The sequence below is a fragment of the Coptis chinensis genome, chromosome 6 (assembly GCF_015680905.1).
Source record: "Coptis chinensis isolate HL-2020 chromosome 6, ASM1568090v1, whole genome shotgun sequence".
Lineage (NCBI taxonomy): Eukaryota > Viridiplantae > Streptophyta > Magnoliopsida > Ranunculales > Ranunculaceae > Coptis > Coptis chinensis.
In genome coordinates, this window is record NC_141461.1 from 34,643,777 (window position 1) to 34,667,273 (window position 23,497).

The following is a 23,497-nucleotide window of genomic DNA, read 5'->3' on the forward strand; positions in this document are numbered from 1 at the left end:
AATTTTCGGTTCGGATCAAATATAATTTGAGTTTTTGGTTGGACCATCGGTTTAAACCGGATTACCTTTATTAATTTTATTTTTTTGTTTGAAAAATTGATAATGTGGAGAGTTGAACCTAGTACCTAAACCAGATAGTCCAAACTCCAAACCAATATACTATTATATGTTTTTTGTATAAGAAATTTGTTTTGATATATAATACCAATTAATATTGAATTAAAACATGTATTTATTTATTTTATTATTGTAATTATTAAAAAATTTACTAAATAAATATTAATCGGTCCGACCGAATCGAACCATAATTGAACCTGATTGAACCATTTTAACAAAAAATCGATTCAATCACCAGTTCGGTTTTTAAAACATTGGTTTTTGGTGACTCTGTTGGTTTTCTTAATTCATGGGCCCATTGTTCATGGATCGAAAGTACTCCACATGGCCTACAACGAACAGACTCAAGTCGTAGCAAATGATATTATGGCGTACCCTGTTCGTATATTAAGTTCAAATGTCCACGCGTCAACTACTAAACAGTTCTGCTAAACTAAACAACGAATAAAATCAAAGAAAACGCTACAGCTACCATAATTTTCCAACTCCCAGTAGTACCAAATCTTCATCTTTCAAATAAACCTAACGGTCGTTATAACAGACCGTTAAAATGACCCCTCATTTCAAATCTTAAAAAACAAACTCCCTCCCTCCCTCTTAACGGCTATTTTTTTTTTATCAAAAAAAGAAAGAAAGAAAGAAATAACAGAAAACTTCCACAATCTCTCTATTAATTAATGCCGTCTCTCTACGGTCACTGAAAGGTAATTCTTCTCATCACTTCACTTTCTTTAACATTAACTATGAGTTTGTTTTCTATCTCTTGTTTTTATTAGGGTTTCTTAGATCTTGCTCTTGAGTGCAATCTTGGAAATATATTTGTTTGTTTCATTTGGCTTTAAGAAGGTTAAATATTGTTTTTTTGAGTTAAATATTGTTTTTTTGAATTACTTAAATAACCCTACTTGTTACAAAGGACATTGCACTCTTAAGATTATTAGCTTTAGTTGGAACATTTTTTGTTTAGATATCCAGCTCTAAAAATTGGTTTTCTTGATTTTGGTTACAATAGAGTGAAAGGAAAGTCAAGAAACTATTTAGGTAAGATGTGGCGAGATACAATTAAAGACATTTAGACATGGATGTGGTAGTTGACATCTATGCTGAAGGTGGATTCATGTATTTATACTGAAATAATAAAAGAGTTGTTAAGAATAAATCCTTTAAGTCTTTTTCCTCGAGGCTGAAAGCGGATTAATTAGAAAAAGGTTTCACCTAAGATGATACTGGTTTTTTCTTGGGAATAAAAATTCAAATGCTTGTGTGGTTTGAATTTACAATGCACTTGAACATGTGAGAAGAAAAGTATTGTAAAAACATGTTCCCTTTATCTCTGTTCATAAAATCTGATAGGCGTGGTTGTTTGTGTAATTTGGTTTGAAGTAAAGAGTTTTGAGATGATCCTGAAGGTGTAATGATAGGAAACCAGTATTAGTTGTTTCTAAGTTGAAATGCTTGTCTGGAGTTTGTGGGATGTAGTTCTTTGTGGTTTCAAGTTTCAGGAAACAATACTCTGGTTTGAAAAAATGTTTGTAGATGTTAATATTAGTTTGCGTTGAATGGAGGTGTTGTCGTTTGGATTTGAATACGTTATCTTACTGTTTCCTTTTTGTTTGGAACCGTAGTATATCTGAAAATCTATACCCAAAATCAGGACAAATGGAGAAGCTTTGTAAGGAACTGGATGATGTCAAAGCAGCGATGGAGAAGCTCACAGCTGAAAACCGCACCAAAACAGAAGTGTCTGAGAACTTGAGGAAAGCCCACAATGAGCAACTTGTTAAAATTAAAGAAGCAAAACTGCAGATTGAGAAGCAGGCTCAAGAATTATGTGCCAAGACAGAGGAAATTTCTTTCATGAAGCTAGAGTACGAAGAAACTAAATCTAATTTGCAGGAAAAGGAATCAGCTCTTAGACAATTGAGGATTGCACATGATAAGCTTCGAGCTGATAATGGCGAGAAATTGAAGATGCTTGAAGTGAAAAATGGTGAACTCATATCTTCTTTAGATGAGGCAAATACAAAAATCCAAGAGCTGGACCAGAAGGTACACATGTTTAAGGAGGAAGTAGAGCGAACGAAAGGACTCCTATCTGTTTCACAGAAGAAGTCTTCTGAAGCTGAACAAAAGGCTCATGCTCTTAAAGATTTCAGACAAAGAGATGATTTGTTGATGAACATCGAGGAGGAAAGTATGAAAACTAAAGAGCAGCTCAAATGGAAGAAGGAGCAGTTTAATCATCTTCAAGAGGCCCATGAGAAGGTTCAAGACCAGTTTCGTGTGAGTAAGAAGGAATGGGAGAAGGAAAAATGCACACTTATTGATGAGATCTCTTTGTTGCAATCAAACTTGGATTCCCAGATTAGAATTTCAGAAAGCCTTCAATATAAATTGCATATGTGCAATCAAGCTCTGGCACATGAAGAAAGCCGAAGAAAACTGTTGGAGGTCCAATTGTCTGAATCAAAAGAATGCTTTGAGAATGTTTTCACGGAGTGTCAAGAAGCAAAGCATATGATTGAGGGCTTTACAGGTCAAAGAGATGGGGAAATTGCAACTTTGAGAAACTCGCTGGGCACAAAAGAGACGCTACTGAAGGAAGCAGAATACCGAAGGGAGTATCTTGAACAAGAGAATGAGGAGTTGCGAGCATCTTTGAAAGAATTCCAGGAAGCTCAGATAAGGGAAGCAGGATCTGTTTCTTCACTGACAAGGTTGCGAAACAAGCTGAAAGGATTGGAGCACGTGCACAGAGAGTGTTCTGCAAAACTTAATGCTCGCGAAACTGAATGGAGTTTGCAAATGGGAATTATGATAGGAGATTTGGAAAAATGTAGATCTGAGCTAGAGCACAAAGATAGACAGGTACAAGAACTAGAGATAGAGTTGGAGAACTGCTATTCATCAATGATGCAGCTAAAGCTTCAAAATGAGGAGACATTTGCGATGCATACGCTGTATAAGTACGGACTTGAAAATGCTAACATTAAGTCCTCAAAACCAGAAGATGAAAATGAACTGCATGGCAAGGAAGTAGAAGAGAAAATTGTCCATCTGATGAAGCAGGTAGAACAGAAAAACAATGCTCTAGTTGAAGCTCATGCCAATATTGAACAAGAGCAAGTAATGGCAGCACCTTTATTGAGGAAGCTCGAATCCTTCAATTTCGTTGAACAGAAATATGGGTTGGCACTGAATGAGCTTGAGAGGTACAAGGAGACGCATGAGGAAATATCTGTGCAGTATAGATCTGAATTAGAACACAAGGATAGACAGATACAGGAACTACAGATAGAGCTGGAGAACTTCCATTCATCAATGATGCAGCTAAAGCTTCAAAATGAGGAGACATTTGCGATGCATACGCTGTACAAGTCTGGGCTTGCTGATGCTAGCCTTAAGTTCTCAAAGTCAGAAGAAGAAAATGAACTGCATCGCAAGGAAGTAGAAGAGAAGACTGTCTATCTGATGGAGCAGTTAGAACAGAAAAACAATGCTCTAGTTAAAGCTCATGCTGATACTGAACAAGAGAAAGTAATGGCAGCATCTTTATTGAGGAAGCTTGAATCCTTCAATTTCGTTGAACAGAAATTTGGGTTGACACTGAATGAGCTTGAGAAGTACAAGGAGACGCATGAGGAATTATCTGTGCAGCATAGAGCTGAATTAGAACGCAAGGATAGACAGATACAGGAACTACAGATAGAGCTGGGGAACTGCCATTCATCAATGACGCAGCTAAAGCTTCAAAATGAGGAGACATTTGTGATGCATACGCTGTACAAGTCCAGACTTGCTGATGCTAACCTTAAGTTTTCAAAATCAGAAGAAGAAAATGAACTGCATCGCAAGGAACTAGAAGAAAAGATTGTCTATCTGATGGAGCAGTTAGAACAGAAAAACAATGCTCTAGTTAAAGCTCATGCTGATATTGAACAAGAGCAAGTAATGGCAGCATCTTTATTGAGGAAGCTCGAATCCCTCAATTTCCTTGAACAGAAATATGAATTGACACTGAATGAGCTTGAGAAGTACAAGGAGATGCTAGAGGAATCATCTGTGCAGTATATTCGATTGAAAGAACAAGCTTTGCAGACAGAAATTGCTCTAAAAGAAGATTTAAAAAAACTTTCTGATGCTCTAGATAATGTTAATGCTGAATTAGCTGAGAAACTCCAGGAGGAAAATGAAGTTGAATTCGAACTAGAGAGATGGAAGTCTTCTGTTGAATCTATGCAACGCTGCCTTGATGAGAACCAAGGATTCCGTAAAGAAATGGAAAATTCTCTTCTTGCACAAGTAGAGACAGAGCAGACCCTCAAGCAGGAGAAGGAGGATCTTCTCCATCTTGTAGAAGAAAAAGATAGAAGAGCTGATGGTCTCCAACAAAAGATTGTCTTACTGGAGCAGGAATTTTTGAGAAGGGAAGCCGAAATCAGCAGTCTGGCAAGGATGGAGACACAGAATGAATTTGAACTAGAAAAAGAGAAGTTTCTTCAAATTGTAGAAGAGAAGGACAAAAGCATTAACGATCTCAAGCAACGGATTGATATGATGGAGCAAGATTTTATGAGAAGAGAACTGGATGCTATGAGAAGAGAATTGGAAGCTGCCATTTTCGTACAGATAAAGACAGAGAAATCCATGGAGAAGGAGAAAGAGAGGCTTCTCGAAGTCGTGGAAAACAGAGATAATACCATAGAAAATCTCAGGCTACAGATGAAGGAACAAGATGAAGATTGTGAAAAGTTCTTGACATCTCAGGTTCTTGCCGAGCTGGAGGCTCAGATGAAGAGTTTTGTCATTAGGGAACTGGAGAAGGAAATCACCTGTTTAGTGCATAAACTGGAGCTTCATGATGAATCCATGCCTTGTACCAAGGTCCAGGTAGAGCAGCTTGAAGCGGCAGTGGAAGCAAAGCAGTTGGAGATGGAGACTGTGATAAATAAACTCGAGAGCAAACTGAGAACCTCAGAAGAATCAGTTACAAAGCTTCAGTCAGAAAAAAGAATATTAATCCAAGAAGTTGCTAAGTTGTCGTCAGACAGGGGAGACTTGCTAGATGTCATTGGAGGATTCAGTGAACAAATGAGTGGATTTTCCACCAAAGACATGGAGCTTATGGGAAGATTGGGAAAGATAGTGGAGAGCTTCAACTCTCAGAACGAACTGGTAGTGTGTGAGAAAGGGTGTTTTGAGCTATATGACTCTAACGTAGAGTGTGAGAATTCCTTTCATTCTTTCCCAGCCCCAAAGAACACTCAAGTTATTTTACCTGGTAGAAGATTTCCATTAATAGAACGCAACAATTAGCTCTGTGTTGCTGCATGCATGTATAACAAGAACTTATTTCAAACGAGATAAACCAACTGTAATGTAATCATGTAACGTGTTCTGTACTAGGTTTATTACTCGTTAGACTAGTGGGGCATGCGATTGGATAAGGAGTCGGAATGGGCATTTTTGTTTGATCCGATCAGATGAAAATTCAACCCACGTGTCAATATGAAAAGTGAGCACATTTTTTAATTTGAGAAGATAATAAACAGCCACGTGTTTTCCATGGTACTTGGACCACCAAAAAAATGTTGACAGTTCCAATACGCAGCTTATCGAAATCACATTATACAAAAAACGTTTGTTCCCAGTTCCCACCTCATTTCTCTCACACTTCCACAAAACTAGTTCCCCATTAAAGGTAACTATTATTACTACTCATTTCTCTAGTAGAAATTTTTTAATTTAAGATGGTTTTGGATTTATATATGTAATAATATTGGTGATCAAGAAGTAGAGTTTGTGACGATGATAATATTAATGATGAGAATGTGGTTATATGGAGAGAGATGAAAAGAGAGTTGTTGATTAAATCCTTTCATTTAGCCATCTAGTTATCTAAGCATTGACTTGAGATTTATTTATCTGTTATGTAGACGAGGTCATGGGGACAACTTTTTTTTTATCATAGGGAATAATAAAAAATAAAGAGTATGTGTTTATGTTTATAAGCATTGAGATTGACTTTATACACTCAATGGTTACGTGTGTTGTCAGTGACTAAGGGATGATATGCTTGAGTATGAGCATGTTCATGTCTCAAATTTCAAATGTTGTTATCGTCAATCAGTTGGGTGATAGCTGAACTTTTTATATTTGTCTTGTGCAGTTTCCAGATTTATGAGTATTATATTGTGTATAGTCTATCTCTTTGGTTTCTCACTCCGTGGTTTCAGTTTATATAAAAGTATTGAATTTGAGCAGTGGCATCATCCTGGGGCACTAGAAGAAGATTCTCAAATTTCCAATGATTGCTGTTGCTTGTTCATTGCAACTGTCTCATGAATTGGGAATTTGCAATAATCATAAACATACTACTAGTAAGTTAAAGGTAATTTTTTCAATGTCACCACAGACCTCTGTATGTTTCTAACTGAGATATTATCCTGTCCCCTTATTGATAATGCTGGCAACTTTGTTCTTGTGCTACAATTACCATAGCTATATGCCCATATTGAAATCTGTATGCTTCTTGAGACTTAGGTAGTACTATTACACATTTCATTTTTCCTAGAACTGGCACATCTTTCCTGCACTACAGTTTTCTTTCCTTTGTCCATATTTTAGTATGCATGCCCAAGAAATAGAGGATAAAACCAGGTTTCTACACTTCAGTTATGCACATTAGTGTAATTTGGTTATCTAATCCTAAGTTATTACATAAAGCGACTACTCTGTTAAAGACTACTATGCCAAAAGCTTGATCTGTTGCTCAGGGAGGTATCAATGTATATGAAATAGACCGTGTGTCTAATATGTGTTAAGTCATTCCTAAAACACCCTTGGGGTCGCGAACCTGTAAGGCCGTAGACTCGTAGTCTTGCACTGTGATACCATTTTAATGACCGCTTTATTCCAAAAGCCCGAAGCTGTTGGAAAGGGACATAACAGTATATGTAAGGGACCACTGGTCCGACATGAGGCAGGATTCTCATCTCACAACAGATCCTTAGAGTCCTTTATCCTTTGATAGCTCCTCTTGCCATTTATAGATGATCTTACCTATTTGAGAGTCATTGGCAGGTGATAGACGATGGAGATGAATTTTCGAATGATGTTGCATTCTAATGTTTCTCTTTTTAAAAAGTAAATGAAAGTACTGAAAAAATTATGTAAATCTATTTTCCCTCTCATTGAGTTTGCAAATAAGACAGGGATGAAGAGAGATAGTTACCTTAAACACCATCATTGCAAGTCCAATCTCAGATTTTTCAACAGTGAACTCCTTGGGTTGAGTTTACGCTTTTAGGACGATAATACTTGATAAGATTTTTAATCAGATATTGCTTTTGTTGTCTTTTACTAAAGTTTATCTATATTCTAGAGATGTTGGTATTTCGGTTTTATTAGGCTCTTTACCCAGTGACTTTTGCATGCTTATGTCTATCTTGATCTTTAATTATCTTTAAGACGTCATTCTGATATAAAATGCAAAATACAACTTATTTCTTGAATCAACTGAGCTCCATTACAATGCAGTTATCTTATTTGCCATGTTACAAATAAATAATGTGGTCACTTCTACGCTGCATTCTTTCATCCCATGTTTTCTAAGACTGATGAGACACTAAGATTTGCCTATTAAATTTTCAGCGGCTGGATGCTTTGAGCTTCCATCTCTTGAATAGAGTATACCAGCCAATATGGTCTTCACCTTCCAGATTGAATGTGTTCATATGTCGTTCTTCTGTAATACCAATTCGAGTAAATGAGATTCCCATTCTGAAGACTGCCGCAACTGCTGTGGCGAGGTAATATTTTCTTGTTTCTTGGTGCATTTTTTGATACCCACTTGTGTACAAGAGCAGAAGAGCTAATGCCTAAAGTCATGCTGTAACTTGTTTTCCGTACCTAAAGCTTCCACCCTATGACACACTTCTATTTTGATTTTAGTTGGTGCTTAGTAGTTTTACTTAAATTTCATCAAATATATTATTCATTCTCGCTAACAACTTACTACACAGTAACAGCATAAAGACATTGCGAGCTAAATAGCTCCCGCACTCACATTTCAAGTAAAATTGAACTAGCGAGCAAAGTTGGTGGGGATTCTTGGAATTCACCGGTTTTAGCATTTTTTTCACTCAAAGAATTAGGGCTTGTGAACCATGAGTAATATAATGTTCAAGTCTCAGAGTAAACCAGTTTGACCGTGGTTTGACTAAGTTTGAAGACGACCAGTAAAACTTGCATTTGATTTGCTGGTGAAGGCCTTAATTTTGAGACGCGTATATAAAAGTTGCATTCAAATAATTAAGTTGACATCAATGCCTATTTGGCATTCTGGTTGCATCACATCTAATGCTAACTAGACATCGCTGTCATCTGGAATGCTACTTCTACCTAGGAGATAAGTTGCATAGAGACATAAACACCTATTGTTTCCACTGCCCACGGCATTACTATCTCGAATTCTTTTAGTCCTTTTGCTTCAAGTTTCTTACCGTTCTTTCGATCCCTTTTATTATTCAGGGCATACAATGGTTTTCCTGGAAATTCTTTTGTACTTCGGCTGGTCCCAGGTCTTGTTATAATTGTATTTGCCATCTGGGGTCTTGTACCACTTGTGAGTTATGGCAGGAACCTGTTCCTCAAAGTATGGAAACTTGTAATTGTTTTCTACTTTTTTGTTGATTTAGTTTCTGGATAATTCCCGACGAGTCTGACATTGTTACTTCCTGCAGCGGAGCGATAATAGTTGGAAAAGGAGTGGAGCACATTATGTTACAACCTCTTATCTTCAGCCTTTGCTGCTGTGGACTGGCGCAACACTCGTTTGCAGGTGTACACAATGTTAGCATTCTGAATTGCAAGAATATATATTCCCTTTTCTTGACTCTGCACCTTTATGCCAGTTATTGTAGTTCACTAGCTATTTTACTATTTATTGTAGAGCATTCGATCCAGTGGTTCTATCTTCAGAAGCTAGTCAGTCTGTTAAGCAACGTCTTTTGGTTTTTGTAAAATCATTATCGACTGTGCTGGCTTTTGCTTGTTGTCTATCAAGGTGAGATTTGTCAGTTTAATTCTTAAGGTTTTTCTGATTCTAGTATTAGTCAAATGATTGACCAGTCGGTAGATCAACTAATTTGGAGGAAATATTTGGCTGAAACAACTTTTTCAGTTAGCTGCGACTCTCAGAAACATGATAACTAAGTTTGAAAGAGGTTTTGTTGAATCCCTGAGGATTCATCTTTCTTGCAAACCTACATGCTTACTGACTCTGTATTTTGATTGCTTAGCTTTTAAGGTGTTTTTTTATTTTTTTTATTTTGCATCTTAATTAAACAACTGTGACCTTCCTTGATGCAGTTTGATTCAACAGGCTCAGCAATTCCTTTTGGAAGCAAATGACTCCAATGATGCGAGAGATGTATGCTTGCATTGCTTTAGCATTGTTTAATTTCTGTCTTTCCTACCACTTGCTACATTGTTGAGATTTAATGGACATTGCCAAAGTATTGTAACAGTGCCATAACTCTCTTGTTTTAAATTTGAGGAATGAGAAAAAGTAGGGTGTTAATGATGATTTTAAATTCATTTTAAGAGATAGTTAGTAAAAGTACCAGTACTTTTGGTTTTGCAGTGGTCTCGAATGGTCTTCTTTCTTCTCAGAAACCATTTGTGTAAATCCCAGTGTCCAAGTTGTTTCTTGAGTGCTATTTGATCTCACCTGTTTAACAGGCTAATACCCACCAGCTTGTGGGGATGAAGTGTTTCATCCTTTTATCCCTAGGGCGCGTATTGACCAATTTGTTATAAATAATCACGAGACAAACAAGTTTTGGTTTTGAATCAAATTAAATGCTAATGCTGTTGAATGGAGCCACCTTCGAACTGTAATATCATTATGGATATTTGTTGGAAGGTTGATTTCTTTTCCCACGGCTTTGGTGTCAGAAAAAGCTTAAAGGTCAGTCACATATATCCTAACTGATGCTGTGTCGACATGCATATTACTATGGGTGTTATCAGTTGCCAAGTTCTCTTCTTGGGTGGTGAAAGGTTCATGACTTATAGATATTTGCTTTTGAATTGAACAGTTACCTTTTTTACCCGGGGAAAAAAAACATGAGGATTACCTTTTCACTGCCTGTCTTTGCTTTCCTGACAATTTTGTTATGGTTGCTTCATACTGGGATTCTGCTCTTATTATAAAGTATGTTTGTTTCTGGCAGATGGGTTTTCAGTTTGCTGGAAAAGCTGTATACAGTGCAGTATGGGTTGCTGCTGTTTCACTGTTTATGGAGTTACTGGGGTTTTCTACCCAGAAACTGATTACTGCTGGAGGTCTTGGGACAGTGTTGCTGACACTTGCTGGTCGTGAGGTTCAGATATCTTTAAATGTGTTCAGATATTTTCTGGATCATCTCATAATTCTAAACTTGACCAATATTTTTAATGTGTTCAGATTTTCACAAACTTCCTCTCAAGTATGATGATCCATGCGACACGTCCTTTTGTGCTAAATGATTGGATTCAAACAAAGATTGAAGGCTACGAAGTTTCTGGTACTGTTGAGGTTTGTGTGGAATATCAAACTCCTGGGGAAATAAAGAGAGAGCTAAATATACGTGTTCAATAGCTCAACTACAAACCGATGAGTATTTTTTGTTGCTTTTTGGTTTTTTGTCTATATACCTTTTCGGCTTTTCCTCTTTTAGGTAAGCTTTTATTCTGTTGAAACAATTTTGAACAGGCGATATATATTAACAAGTTGATACTATTTCAGCATGTAGGTTGGTGGTCTCCAACAATTATAAGAGGTGATGATCGTGAAGCAGTTCACATTCCAAACCACAAATTTACAGTAAATGTTGTGAGGAATCTCAGTCAGAAGACTCATTGGCGTATTAATACTCACTTTTCCATCAGTCACTTGGATGTTAATAAGATTCATGTGAGAAGAAGTCTTATTCTACCTTTTTCAAGAAATATTTGTCTTTTTACCTATTAATGTTAATCATCTCTTGCATTGTTCTCTCTGTCTAAATAATTTGTTTGCAGCTTATTGTAGCTGATATGCGCAAAGTCTTGGCAAAAAGTCAGCAAGTTGAGCAGCAGAGGTTGCATAGAAGAGTATTTTTAGAAAGAATTAATCCAGAGAATCAGGCACTTGTGGTAAGCCTTTACAATGACATTTTGCTTACTGTCACTAAAGCTTCTCTAATAACTGATCTTTTGCCTTGGCCATGTCCCAGATTATGGTGTCCTGCTTTGTAAAGACTTCACGTATTGAAGAGTACTTTTGTGTAAAGGTAATGGGTTAATCAATTACAGAAATTTTATGTATAGGTATCATTTCCGATACATCATGCAGGTCGATGAGGCCACATACCATTGCATAATTCCCCAATAGAGAAACTAAATTATTGATTGAACGATCTCAGATTCTCAGTTGGACAGTAAGTAAATACTCAAGTTTCTGCTATTTGATTCGGAGATATACTAATGTAGATTGAAGTGGCGGAAACAACACTTACTCGAAATCTACACTTTATAAAACCCTAAAAGTCTCATCTTTTATTGAATCTCTTAATAATTAATAAATTCATAAACACCACTAAAACAACCCCCAGAAACTCTAACCATAAGTTCTTATTTATACAAATAACAATAAAGTAGCAACTAAACTAATGGGCTGACGGCCCATGGGCTTGACCACCGAATCTTGAAAGAAACGAACTCATGTTTTATATCATTCTCCCCAGTTTGAAAAGAACTCGTCTCGAGTTTATGAAATTCACTGTAGCTGATGCCCATCACTCTCCCACTGTTCAAACGAATTCAACTTCGAATTTTGCACAGATAATTACTCACAAGAAGAAGAATGCACCATAATGTTTGCAAGTTTGCAAAATCAACATATGCAAAGTGATACAAAAAGAAAGATGTAAAGCCACTAACATGATTTCTCTGCTCTATGGGAATACTACCATATCCCAAAATAGAAAATACGCATACTTCCAATTGTAACTTTAGATGCACATGACTAAAGAGTTTTGTATACTGAATATCAAAACCCTTCCAAACCGGATCAACATACTCAACAAAATTAGACTCATCTTCATACTTATCAAAGATTGGTGGAGCGCCAAATAGGAGAGCTTCAATACTTGCCGGCAGCCGAGCGGCGCCATCATTGAGGGGTGTACCCTCACGTTCCCCGTTGAGGGGAGGATCCCCGTTGGTGTTATATTTTCTACCAACTCTATTCTCTTTATCGTTTTCTGGATCTGTAGCCGTCATAAGAGGGATTGAACCATCAGCCTGAGACGCATCATCAGTGTAGCCACCAAACCATTATTCTGTGGTGGTGGAGGTGGTTGTTGCACCTCTCTTTGGACTGGAAATCTTGTTTCGATTAGGTTCTGGAATATCTGTGTCATATTTTTTATGCTTTTTTCTAAACGAGACATGTGAGTATTCATGGATGGAGGACGACTTTGAGTTGCTATGTGATTCACCATAATAATAATAATAATAAATATATATATTTCCTTTAAAGGAATAAATCGCAGTGAACAGTAACCGGATGAACATTACCGAAACAATGTTTAGTGAACAGTGTTTCGTAAACAATACCTCGGTGAACAGTATTTTCTACACAATTTCTCAAAAATCAACCGCTCCAATACCAAATAATATAGATTGAAATGATGGAACCAACACTTATTCAAAATCTACACTTTATAGAACCCGAAAAATCTCACATTTTATTAAATCTCATTCAATAATTCATAAACACACAAACACCACTAAAACAAACTTCTGAAATTCTAACTATAAGTCATTATTTATATTTATAACAATAAAACAACAACTAAACTAATGGGCTCACGGCCCATGGATTTGACCACCGAACTTTGAAAGAAACGAATTCATATTCTACATCATATACATTCTAGGTATTACCACTAGTTTTGAAATTGAACCAAGGGCTTCAGTCTTTTCTCTGGTCTCATAACCTGTCACCCTTTCCAGTTCTTGGAAATTTCATATTCATAAATTCAATTGCACTATACCAAATATTAGTTAAGGTTACATTAAGTTTTTCCGCCAGATTTCAAAACTATCCATAATTTCTTATGTCCGGTTAATTGAGATTTAGCTGGTGTATGGGCAAAATTTTCGTTTGTTGCTACAAAATGGTCTCTATTTCTCTCAATTTAAAAATAGAACAAAAAAAAAATCAGACTCTAGAAGACGAGATTGCTGATGTGGTTCATCCTATGGGCTTGTCCACAGGGTAAGGTCAAATAACTTTTAGCTATCGAAAAGAGTAAAGAGTAATGTGCAGGTTTTTTCATTTTGTTTGGCTAGATAATGGATCTCCTCCCCTCAACTTCTCTTTTTTTTTCCAAGGATATATCTACGCTGTTGGTCAGTTCTCTTCTTGGGTAAATTTATCCAAGGTTACCCTATAGTTACCCCCTAGAGTTACATTGAAAGCCGTGAATAAAGCCCACACACAAGACTCAAACTCAACATAGTCGCACAGATGGTTTGAACATCTTCGAGATGTTCCAAATAATCTATGTACATGGTTTTTATAAAATGGGATTATAAAATGTTTCGGAGATTTCATATTTTTGTGATGTCTTCGTCAATGAACTGACATTAGTCTCGTTCTGTCTTATGTGTTCGTGAATGGAAGCCATGTCATATGAGGATCTAATACACCAAAAACAATATCTAGGCTTTTAAACCTACATTCCTTGAGTATAAAGTGAAAGATGCTTGAGACTACACCGAGAAAAAAAAAATTGGTATAATAACTTCTTTGGCATAAATGCTGTTTGAAAAGGGCCGATTTTGTGGATCTCTAAGTTAGTGTTCTATAAGTTATAGAAAAGGAAATGAGCTAAATATTGCCTTTTGCTAGTATTCTTGACAAACACTTGGGATTTCCTACCCATTGATATGGAGGTATTTTCTTTGTGTGTGTGTGGGCAACAAGCTAAGAGGCCTTGATTTATGATAGTTACCCTAAAAACAACTGAATGGGGTGCAGCGTGCACCACTATTTTCATTGTTTCTCAAGAGCTGGATATTCTATCCCGGCGGATAGGATATCCTGTATACATCTTGAACAAGGTTTAAATCAATTAATGTGAATGTACATTACAACTGACGACTACTGATTAAAAAAAGCAATTATATGTATGCTTTTGTGCTTTATCTTGACCAACTATTAGGTCTTGTGGTGGTATATTAAATTGCTATGCGGATTTGCCGTATGTTTCTTAGTCTATTTGTTCTCAATCTAGCATTTAGGAAAATATAATTCACTAACACTAAATTTTAATTGAGAAAACAGGAAGCCATTTTGTTGGATCTGCTCAGAGTTATTAGTCATCATCGAGCTCGACTTGCGACTCCTATCCGTACGGTTCAGAAAATGCAGAGCGATGAAGACACGGAAAACATCCCATTCTCAGATACCATATTCACACGTGCTAGACCAGATACAAACCGTCCATTTTTACTGATTGAACCCCCATATAGAATCAATGGGGATGATAAAACAAAAGCTCACCCTCGTTCGGCACGTACTAATGAGGAACAAGTTGCTAAAGTCAACTCGAATCTGCTAGATTACTCTAAGTCCAGTAAGGCCAAAGAAGTGCCCCCAGATGGGAAAGTAGATATGCAGGTTGAAGAAACAGGATTTGATACTGAAACCGACTGTGAGATCGTTACAATGTCTCAGTCTAAATTCGCCGACACTATGGTTGCAACCACATCAACACCATTGAACTCCAAAAACGGTTCTAACTCTGCAGCATTGTTAAATTTGAACCAGGGGATGTCTGAGTCGGTGGTAGCCAATAAGGTTGCAGCTACCTCAATAGACCCCCAAAAGGCAGACAGTAAGGTTGTAGCCACTTCCGACTCCGAAATGGATCCTGGGGTTGCAACAACATCAACAGACTGTGGACCAGCAAGTCACATTTCTATTAGTTCCAGTGATGAACAGCAAAATAGTGGAATGGACAATGTCTCGGTGGCCAAAATTTCATCCTGCCAACCAGGTGTGCCACAGCTCAAAGGCCTGGACTTAATGAGAACCAGTTCTAAGGATACAAGTGTACTGGGTGTGGCTTTGGAGAAACATCCAGTTACTTCGTTTGATTCTGGCATGGACGAAGTACAGTATGTTCCTACAGTTACATCACATTTTAAGCAAGAAACTGAAACTATGCCTATTCCACCATCTCCACAAGCCAGGTCTAACTTAGAGGACAACATTATTCTTGGGGTTGCTCTAGAAGGTTCAAAACGGACACTTCTAATAGAGGAAGTGGTAACTCTCTCTCCACATTCTGAAGAAATAAAGGAATTGGCAGCTTGTGGAAATGCCAATGGGTCTTCTTCAGCTCCAAGTGATATATTACCAGTCCCTACTGATCAGCGAGATAAATGAAGCTGACTGTTGTTAGCTTTTGTTTCTGACATGATAGCTTGGTTTAGGTAAGGCATGAGAGCTGTCTTTTTAAAGCTGGTGCTTGACTAAATCTCATCATAGTTCTGTAGTGATTGTTATTAGCACGTCAACCATTAAAAGCTCTACGTATGAGCCATTGTTGCTAACTATTATTTCATGAAATCCAACGATCGGATACTGTATCTGTATGTGTACATATATATATATTCTGTTGGAATAGATGTACAGTTCCACAAAAGCTTTGGGCTTGAATCAATTGGGGATGCATGTTGTTAAAATAATAATCCCTGTCAAAATTAACAGTAGTAGAAGTTGACGAAAATAACACTGATTGCGGACTCATTCAGCAGTATGTTTTTTCCGCAGGTAGTTACTTTAGCTTAATTTCTGTTGTGATTAAAGGTATATCCGGTCACCAAATCACATCCTATTACCCAGGTTCAAGCTTTTCTTGTTAGTTTCAATGTTGCATTAGGAATCTGATCCTGTTTTCTGAGCTCAGCATTCGTTCTATTGCAAAGACAAGGCAAGCTGTGCAAAATCGTAGTTCCGGTGAACCATGCATACTATGATAAATAGAAGGGTTAACTAGTATCAGGGCGGATGTTATGTTATGTTTAAAAAACGAGGGTATTCAGTATTCAATGACCAAAAAACTTCTTTAATGTTATGTTTAAAAAAACACATAAATAAAAACAAGTAACAAAAAATTTCGTAAAATTGAACTTCATTGATGGAAAAAGAACCTAAAGACACCAAAAATAGAAAGTTCAATAGAAACATACAAATTTTGTATTTTTGTGTACCACACATTCACATAAATACATCAACTTCTCAAAATAAATTCCTCTCGTATACAAAATTAGCAAAACATATTCCAAAGCTAGTACCATAATGATCTCTCACAACAACCCTCGACGCTTTTTCATTTTTTGAAAGTGTTGCATTATTGCTTCATCATCAACTTTTGCAAAAACGTCTTTCTCAATGAATGTAACCATACAATCATTTAGCCACATATCTCCTATTCGATTACGTAGACGGGCTTTAATAATATGCATAGCTGAAAAAGCTCTTTCAACGGTGGCAGTTGCAATTGGTAAGATAAGAGCTAAAGTAAGGAGGGAATACACTAACGGATAAACAATGTTCCTTTTAGTATCAACCATCTTCTTTGCAAGATCACTAATTCCCTCCAACTCCAAAAAATCTTTGCTGGAGCGGACATCAAAGATAAAATTTTCTAACTCATTGTCAAGCATCATAAGACTTGTTGCACAAAAGTCAGCTGGATAGAACTCACCAAGACGGATTAATTTGGACTTTTCAAAAGCGGAGAATGAATTACTAGGATTTAAGCATGAAAGACAAAGAAGCAATTCAGTGTTAACCTCATCAAAACGGTCATCCAACTCTCAGATCTGCCAATCAATTATTTTAGTAAACAACTCAATACGATAATGATGCAAATTTGTCATTTCTTCAACCCGGCGTCGAGATCGGCCACGTGCTACAAAGTTATCATCTATTTGAGGAACTATGACACTATGTTTAGAACAAAAGCCATAAACTTCTTAAAAAAAAACATCCCATCCACTTGCCCTCATAGTTTGCAGTCGACTTTTGGTTACTTTGACAAGAGTCATAACATTAACTATATCTTGATCTTTTCTTTGCAATGCTTTCGACAAGTTGTTGGTGATTCCAAGTATACTTTTCATTAAATGTAAGTGTAAGATGAAGTCAAAAGATTGCATAGAATCTAATAAGGCAAATGTTTCTCCCCTTTGTTCTGTATTCGATCCATCTTCCATAACACCATGCAATACATCAATCACAGAGGAGAACTGGATTATCAAACTTATCAATGACTCATAGTGTGAGCTCCAACGTGTATCTCCATGTCGTTTAAGACTAGTCTCTTGATTCTTGCCTTTACCAGTTACTAGTTCACCACTTTTGAGAGCTTCAACAACTCTTGCAGCTTCTTGTTCTCGAAGAATGTCACGTCGCTTGCAAGAAGCTCCAGCTATATTGACAACTTTAGAAATTGAGGTGAAGAGCAAGGAAACTTGAGGCTCGTTTTTTGCAAGACCAATTAAGGCTAACTGTAATTGGTGTGCAAAACAATGCACATAAAACGCAGATTTGTTTTCCTTCATTATGAGCGCTTTAAAGCCATTGAACTCCCCTCTCATATTGCTAACACCATCATAGCCCTGCCCGCGTAAACGTGTCATACTCAACCCATGTTTGATAAAAAGAGCTTCCATTGCTAGCTTAAGTGATATTGCAGAAGTTTCAGCCACATGCACCATACCAAGAAAACGTTCTACCACACATCCCGATTTGTCCACAAAACGTATTACAATTGCCATTTGCTCCTTGACCGAAATATCACGGGATTCATCAATCAAAATGGAAAATAGTGAACCACCAAGATCACTAAGTATCATATTAGTGGTTTTAGTTGCACATGCACCAACAAGGTGTTTCTGAATCTTTGGTGAAATCAACTTATTGTTACTAGGAGCATTGACAAGAACAACACTATTAATTATTTCATTGTGATCTGCCACGAACTTCAAAAGTTCAAGAAAGTTTCCCTTATTAAATGACTTATATGACTCATTATGACCCCGAAAAGCCAATCCTTGTCGAAGGAGATAGCGTATGCAATAAAGTACCGCATTCAAACGGATTCGGTAATTAATCCGATCTTGCGACGTCTTCTTCTGAAAGAATGTCTATATGTGTTGGTTTTGATTAAGCAAATCTTGACCTTTTCTGTATGCTTGGTTATGAGCGCTACTTGGTCCACCAATATGGATTCACAACTTCTTTTTCATATTCCAAGTGGTAAATCCTTCGCTCATAAACGTGTCATCGCCACCTCGTACACGATTCCGAAAGATATAACAATGTAAACAAAATGCTGCATCTTTTTCTACACTGTACTCCAACCAATCACCAAACTCATCAAACCATTCTTTCTTAAACCGTCTTGCATAACCACTCACATCTGTTTGGAGAAAGTCATGTTCACGTGGCTAACATGGACCTCTAAGTAGATATACTCTTCGAATGGAGTCTTGAGCACTATGATGGTGTCCGTAAGCCAGGGTCTGAAATTGGTGTCCGTAAGCCAGGGTCTGCAAAAAGAGCGTCTAGGTCGACATCTACATGTCTTTGTTTCATATTAGGTTCCACTTGATTGGCATCAACAATGTTCAATGTAGAAGGAGATTGAGTAAGCTCAACTTCTTCATGATTTCTTTTGAGACTAGGGTGCTGACTGGAGCCACCTTTCTCGAATGTAGGAGCCTCAATCGGCACATATAACTTTTTAAAATACTTCTCCATTACAACATTACTGATACAATAATACAAACATGAAATCAAATACTTTAAGTCTTTAACCAAATGACAAATCCATAATAAAAATTAAAAAAAAAAAACAAATATTGAGTAATAGAAGAATAACTTGGGTTAAAGAAAAAAATAAATTAACTACAACATACCTCAATTTCTCAAAAGGTGAATTTGGGATTTGGAGAATAGCCGAACAGAGAGAAATCAGAAACGATGGGATTATGGGAATATGGGATTGGCGGATGTCGTGCCAAGGAACAGAGCTAATGGATGCTAATTCCGTTCTCCTTCAGAAGATGCTAAAAAGAGTTTATTGGGTAATTTCTTTTAAGGCGTAACATGGGCCAATTAATTGGAGTATTGGACCATTGGACCAAATTAAAACTTAAGAGTTAAGACTAGTATTTTTTTTTCCCGCAAAATCGAAGGTATTCATTTGAATACCCTGCCCATATAATGGGTCCGCCCTTGACTGGTATTACCCCACTAGATGAGCCAATGAAGATTCCCCCCTCCCCTCAAATGAAATGCTAAGAGTCAATGGACCGGAGCTGCATGATTGCAATTTACACAAACACACCAAATTTGCATGTATAACAGCATCTTCATACTTGAGCACGTCAACCTAATGAAAGCATAGACAGTATCACAGTACGTAGCGCGTGTTCACCCAGTAGCTAGAGGATCTCATAAAATCTTTAGTTTCTCATTTTACGATACCATCTATTTTCATCTGTTGATCGATGTCAAATAATCAAGGTCTTCTATGAAGTATGAAGCATGAAGACGACCCAATAGGAATGCTTTTATCCGTCTATAAAAAGAACGCCTCAAACCAAATGTACACAAAGTTAACGAAAACTTTACCCAATTCTGGAATCCAGTGATATAGCGTACAAATCACAATTAGTTTTACAGAAATGCTATGTGAAAGCATTAGATATGTTACCTTGTAAAGCATTTATATTTACTTAGCAAACGGGCACGTACGATGCACGTGATAGCCATTTGATTTGATTAAAGTTCTTCTGATGAAAATTGAATTGTCCTATCAATTTTCTAAAATATCGTACTATTCGTTTTCAAGTTTTTTGTTAGTTGATAACTTTTTAGTTATTTGTTCTAGTTTCAAAAATATTTAAGGTACACAACTTTGTTATATGCTAAATCTGGTACAGGTTTAATCGCAGAGTAACATGGTTTGTAAGAGAAGAAAATAAATAGACATAGGATTCATGGCATATAAAAGTAATAATATAGTAACAACGTAGATATAATGCTGGCAATGTGCAACAAATTACATGTAACTAATCTTCAATTTTCATGCCTTATTATTGTTAGGCGCTTTCTCTATCACGAGCAGGTAACTTGATTTTGTAAAACTCCAAAACATAGGCCAAGTCCAAAACTACTCTGCTAGCTAGTTTCACGAGAATGTATGTCCCAGCGAATGGCTAGACTCCTCCGAGAAGCATTTTCCTCGGGAGCTCCTGAGCAATAGTTTTAGCCTTGACATGAGCTCTATGAAGGCTACATGATCTGACATACTCTCGTTTGCTACAGCTCAAAAACATAAATTTTTTCACAATCTCCGCATCACTATTAGATTGCAAACAATTAAACTACCATGGATATGAACGAAGACAATTGCTAGTTAGAAGTAATGCCTCTTCGATCTAACCATTAATCGATACCTGGCATCAATAACAACCATGCACGACAATGTTCTTCCTAGTTTTATTGTCAATTTACCACTGAACCCCATGCCAGGAATCACAAGATCCACAATATTTCAAAGGTGTTGGAGACTTTTAATGCTAACAGTAAGAGCATAAATCAAAGCTTTTACTAATAAATAGTTCCTAAATAAATGTAGCATAATTTACAACTATACAAAAACAACAAAGAAATATGGGAGAAATATGTGTAAATGTGTAATTGTAAACTTGTTCTTTCCATATTGTAATATGAAATTAAGTCTTGCATATTCACAGAAGATACTTGTTATCAGAGTTAGTGGATTTCCCTTTTCCCCTGACCAAATGAAACAAAAACAGTCTTAAATGCCAAGTAAATCAATTATACAATTCAATCTAGACATACGCTGAATCAGTTTTCAAACATTTTCCATCTCGGAGATGTTCTGAGAGCCTAAAATCTAGAGGGACTTGTTCTGCGCAAAGATTGCAACACCACACTTGCCACAATTGAAAACCTTCACAGAGTTCAAATGCAACATTGCCAGTTATAACCTTCTTAGCAGATATCTCTTGAACAATGCAAAGCTTCTTAAGGCTTCATACAACATGGCCGTTGGACATAATACAACATCTATTCTCACCCTCAGGGCAGTTGGTAACTAATGAGTTCGATCTCATATAGGGTTATCATTACTTTAGCACTATCATTGTCATCAATAAGCCTTAAAGCTCCTGTCAGGGTGACCTGTAAAGAGTCTGGTGAAGTTCTTTGAAAGGAATCCGACACAGATTATTATGATAATACTGTCAACAATAACCATAATACAAATAAGAGTACAAAATCAACATATTACTCTCAAGGATGTACATATATTAAAACGAAGGCAATGGAGGAAAACTAAACTTGCGTATGAGGGTCAAAAAGAGTGGGAAACATTAGTACGTTACTTTATTTACTATGGACTATACTTCTTGTTTAGTTACAATATAGAGTTATAGACTTCTTATTAGTCTCTATATACAGGTTCATATATAGTAAGTGACTATGAACCCCCAAAAATACTTTCCTTACGGTCACATAAAATCCAGCATCAAAAGGATCACTACTAATTTTTTTCTACAGAAGAAGTATTGAAACCCAGCGACAAACATTAATTTTATATATGTGCTGTCAATTTATGCTATCCAAGTTTACATTTTATCCAAGGCTATCCATGGTGATTAGTTTACATCTATAATGATGCATTAAACATAAAATGCATATTAGTTAGAAAAAAAAAAAAAAAAAAAAAAACAACAACAACAACAACAACAACAAACTAACTAACTATAATAATCCTTTAAAAAGAAGAGCCATATTAGAACTAATTTATGTCCACAAAAATGCTGATTTCAATGGCGATGTACATCGGGGATTAGGAAGCAATGAAACTATTAAGCAAAAAGGTAGATGGGAAAAGAATGATACCTCTTTACAGAACGGTGTAACGGCAGGATATGATTGATGAGAGAATAGCATACATTTAAAACTGAAATAAGAGAATAACATACATTTAAAACTTGAGAAATTATCTTAACAGGTAAGAATTTGAATGCATTCAGATTTCAGACGGCAGCTTATGTTGGGAAAATACCACATACTGAGGAGTAAATAAAACTAAAAATTCTCAATAAATAGATGGGAATTATAACATTAACTATGATCCTCTTGTCCATTCTACATCATCTTGACACCTAGAGAATCAGTGACTTTAACTAAAAAAAATACATTGGAACGATTGTTCTGGGAAGAAGAAAAGTCATCCTTAGAATTGCATTATACGCAACCGGAACCATAACGGACAAAACCCAAAAAGAATGCAGTCAATACAGGAAATGAAAACACTTAGCCGAGATCAAAAGTTGATAAATTTTAAGTTTGTTCCTAGTCAAATGGTCAAACCCACATAAGAATGGTAGGAAAGAACTAAAAGAGGGCGAGTGAAAGTGGATTAAACTTTGAAGCTAATTGAAATGAAACAACAATTGGATATCTGAAAATTTGTAAGATTTACATAACACCATTTGTCCATAGGTTAAACTGAAAAAGTAAATTAAACACTAATATCTGATAGTATGAACACTAATCTGACCCCTTCAATGGAATGCATCCATAGTGCAAGAGGATTTTTTTTTTTTTTTTTTTTTTGGAGATGGAAAGAGATGTCTTATGACAACATGAAACATGTACGCGAAACACAGACCCACAAAAGATGGGTAGATTCCCAGAGACGAAAATTTTCAAGGAGCTAGCGCAATAAAATCATTCACAACAAAGGGAAGAAACTAAAAATGAAACTAAACATAAATTCTGAACTGTGTCATACATACCTTGGTAAATGATCGCTAAACTAAGGAGAACACTATTAGTAATTGATAAGGCATGCAAATGTACAATGATTGCTATCACTGTAGAAATAAAGAAATTTATAAGTAGAACGATAGAATGCTACCAAACCAATAGAAAGTAAATGTATTGAAAATAACTCATGTTATTTGTAATCACTTAGATAAAATATTGAAATTAGAAAGAGGAAAATTGAAGAAACCTCTTCCTAGTGAACCAACCTTGTGTAGATCTATTAAGATGTTAACAATGGTTGTAATATTCTGATCCATCCCCACCTTCCATGTCATCAAGGTTTCTTCCATTCACCCCGCTTCATGTGAAATGACAATGAGTTATTGCATTCGGTTTGCAGATATTGTAGTCCCTTTCCTTGAGTACCTTGGAGGCTTTATCCATAACTCCATGCTTGCA

General features: G+C 36.4%; 2 protein-coding genes and 1 pseudogene across 4 annotated transcripts; 2 read left to right on the forward strand and 1 right to left on the reverse strand.

The window, feature by feature from the left end:
• Positions 1-622: 622 nt before the first annotated feature.
• LOC147492690 (basic helix loop helix (bHLH) DNA-binding superfamily protein) lies at positions 623-5,503 on the forward strand. Of its 2 annotated transcripts, none has more exons than XM_086565024.1 (2): positions 623-821; positions 1,743-5,503. In XM_086565024.1, exon 2 carries the CDS (start codon positions 1,777-1,779, stop codon positions 5,431-5,433), a length of 3,657 nt encoding a protein of 1,218 aa, XP_086421150.1. In that variant the 5' UTR covers positions 623-821; positions 1,743-1,776; the 3' UTR covers positions 5,434-5,503. The 2 variants fall into 2 exon arrangements, with proteins under 2 accessions (XP_086421150.1, XP_086421151.1); XM_086565025.1 differs by having other exon boundaries at positions 1,772-5,503.
• Positions 5,504-5,699: 196 nt separating this feature from the next.
• LOC147492691 (mechanosensitive ion channel protein 2, chloroplastic-like) lies at positions 5,700-15,863 on the forward strand. Of its 2 annotated transcripts, none has more exons than XM_086565026.1 (13): positions 5,700-5,818; positions 6,382-6,508; positions 7,771-7,928; positions 8,650-8,773; positions 8,862-8,959; positions 9,071-9,184; positions 9,490-9,550; positions 10,356-10,505; positions 10,589-10,699; positions 10,910-11,077; positions 11,185-11,298; positions 11,379-11,435; positions 14,498-15,863. In XM_086565026.1, exons 2-13 carry the CDS (start codon positions 6,425-6,427, stop codon positions 15,602-15,604), a joined length of 2,346 nt encoding a protein of 781 aa, XP_086421152.1. In that variant the 5' UTR covers positions 5,700-5,818; positions 6,382-6,424; the 3' UTR covers positions 15,605-15,863. The 2 variants fall into 2 exon arrangements, with proteins under 2 accessions (XP_086421152.1, XP_086421153.1); XM_086565027.1 differs by having other exon boundaries at positions 6,382-6,497.
• A 470-nt stretch (positions 15,864-16,333) lies between these two features.
• Positions 16,334-20,762, reverse strand: LOC147492692 (uncharacterized; annotated as a pseudogene).
• Positions 20,763-23,497: the final 2,735 nt, after the last annotated feature.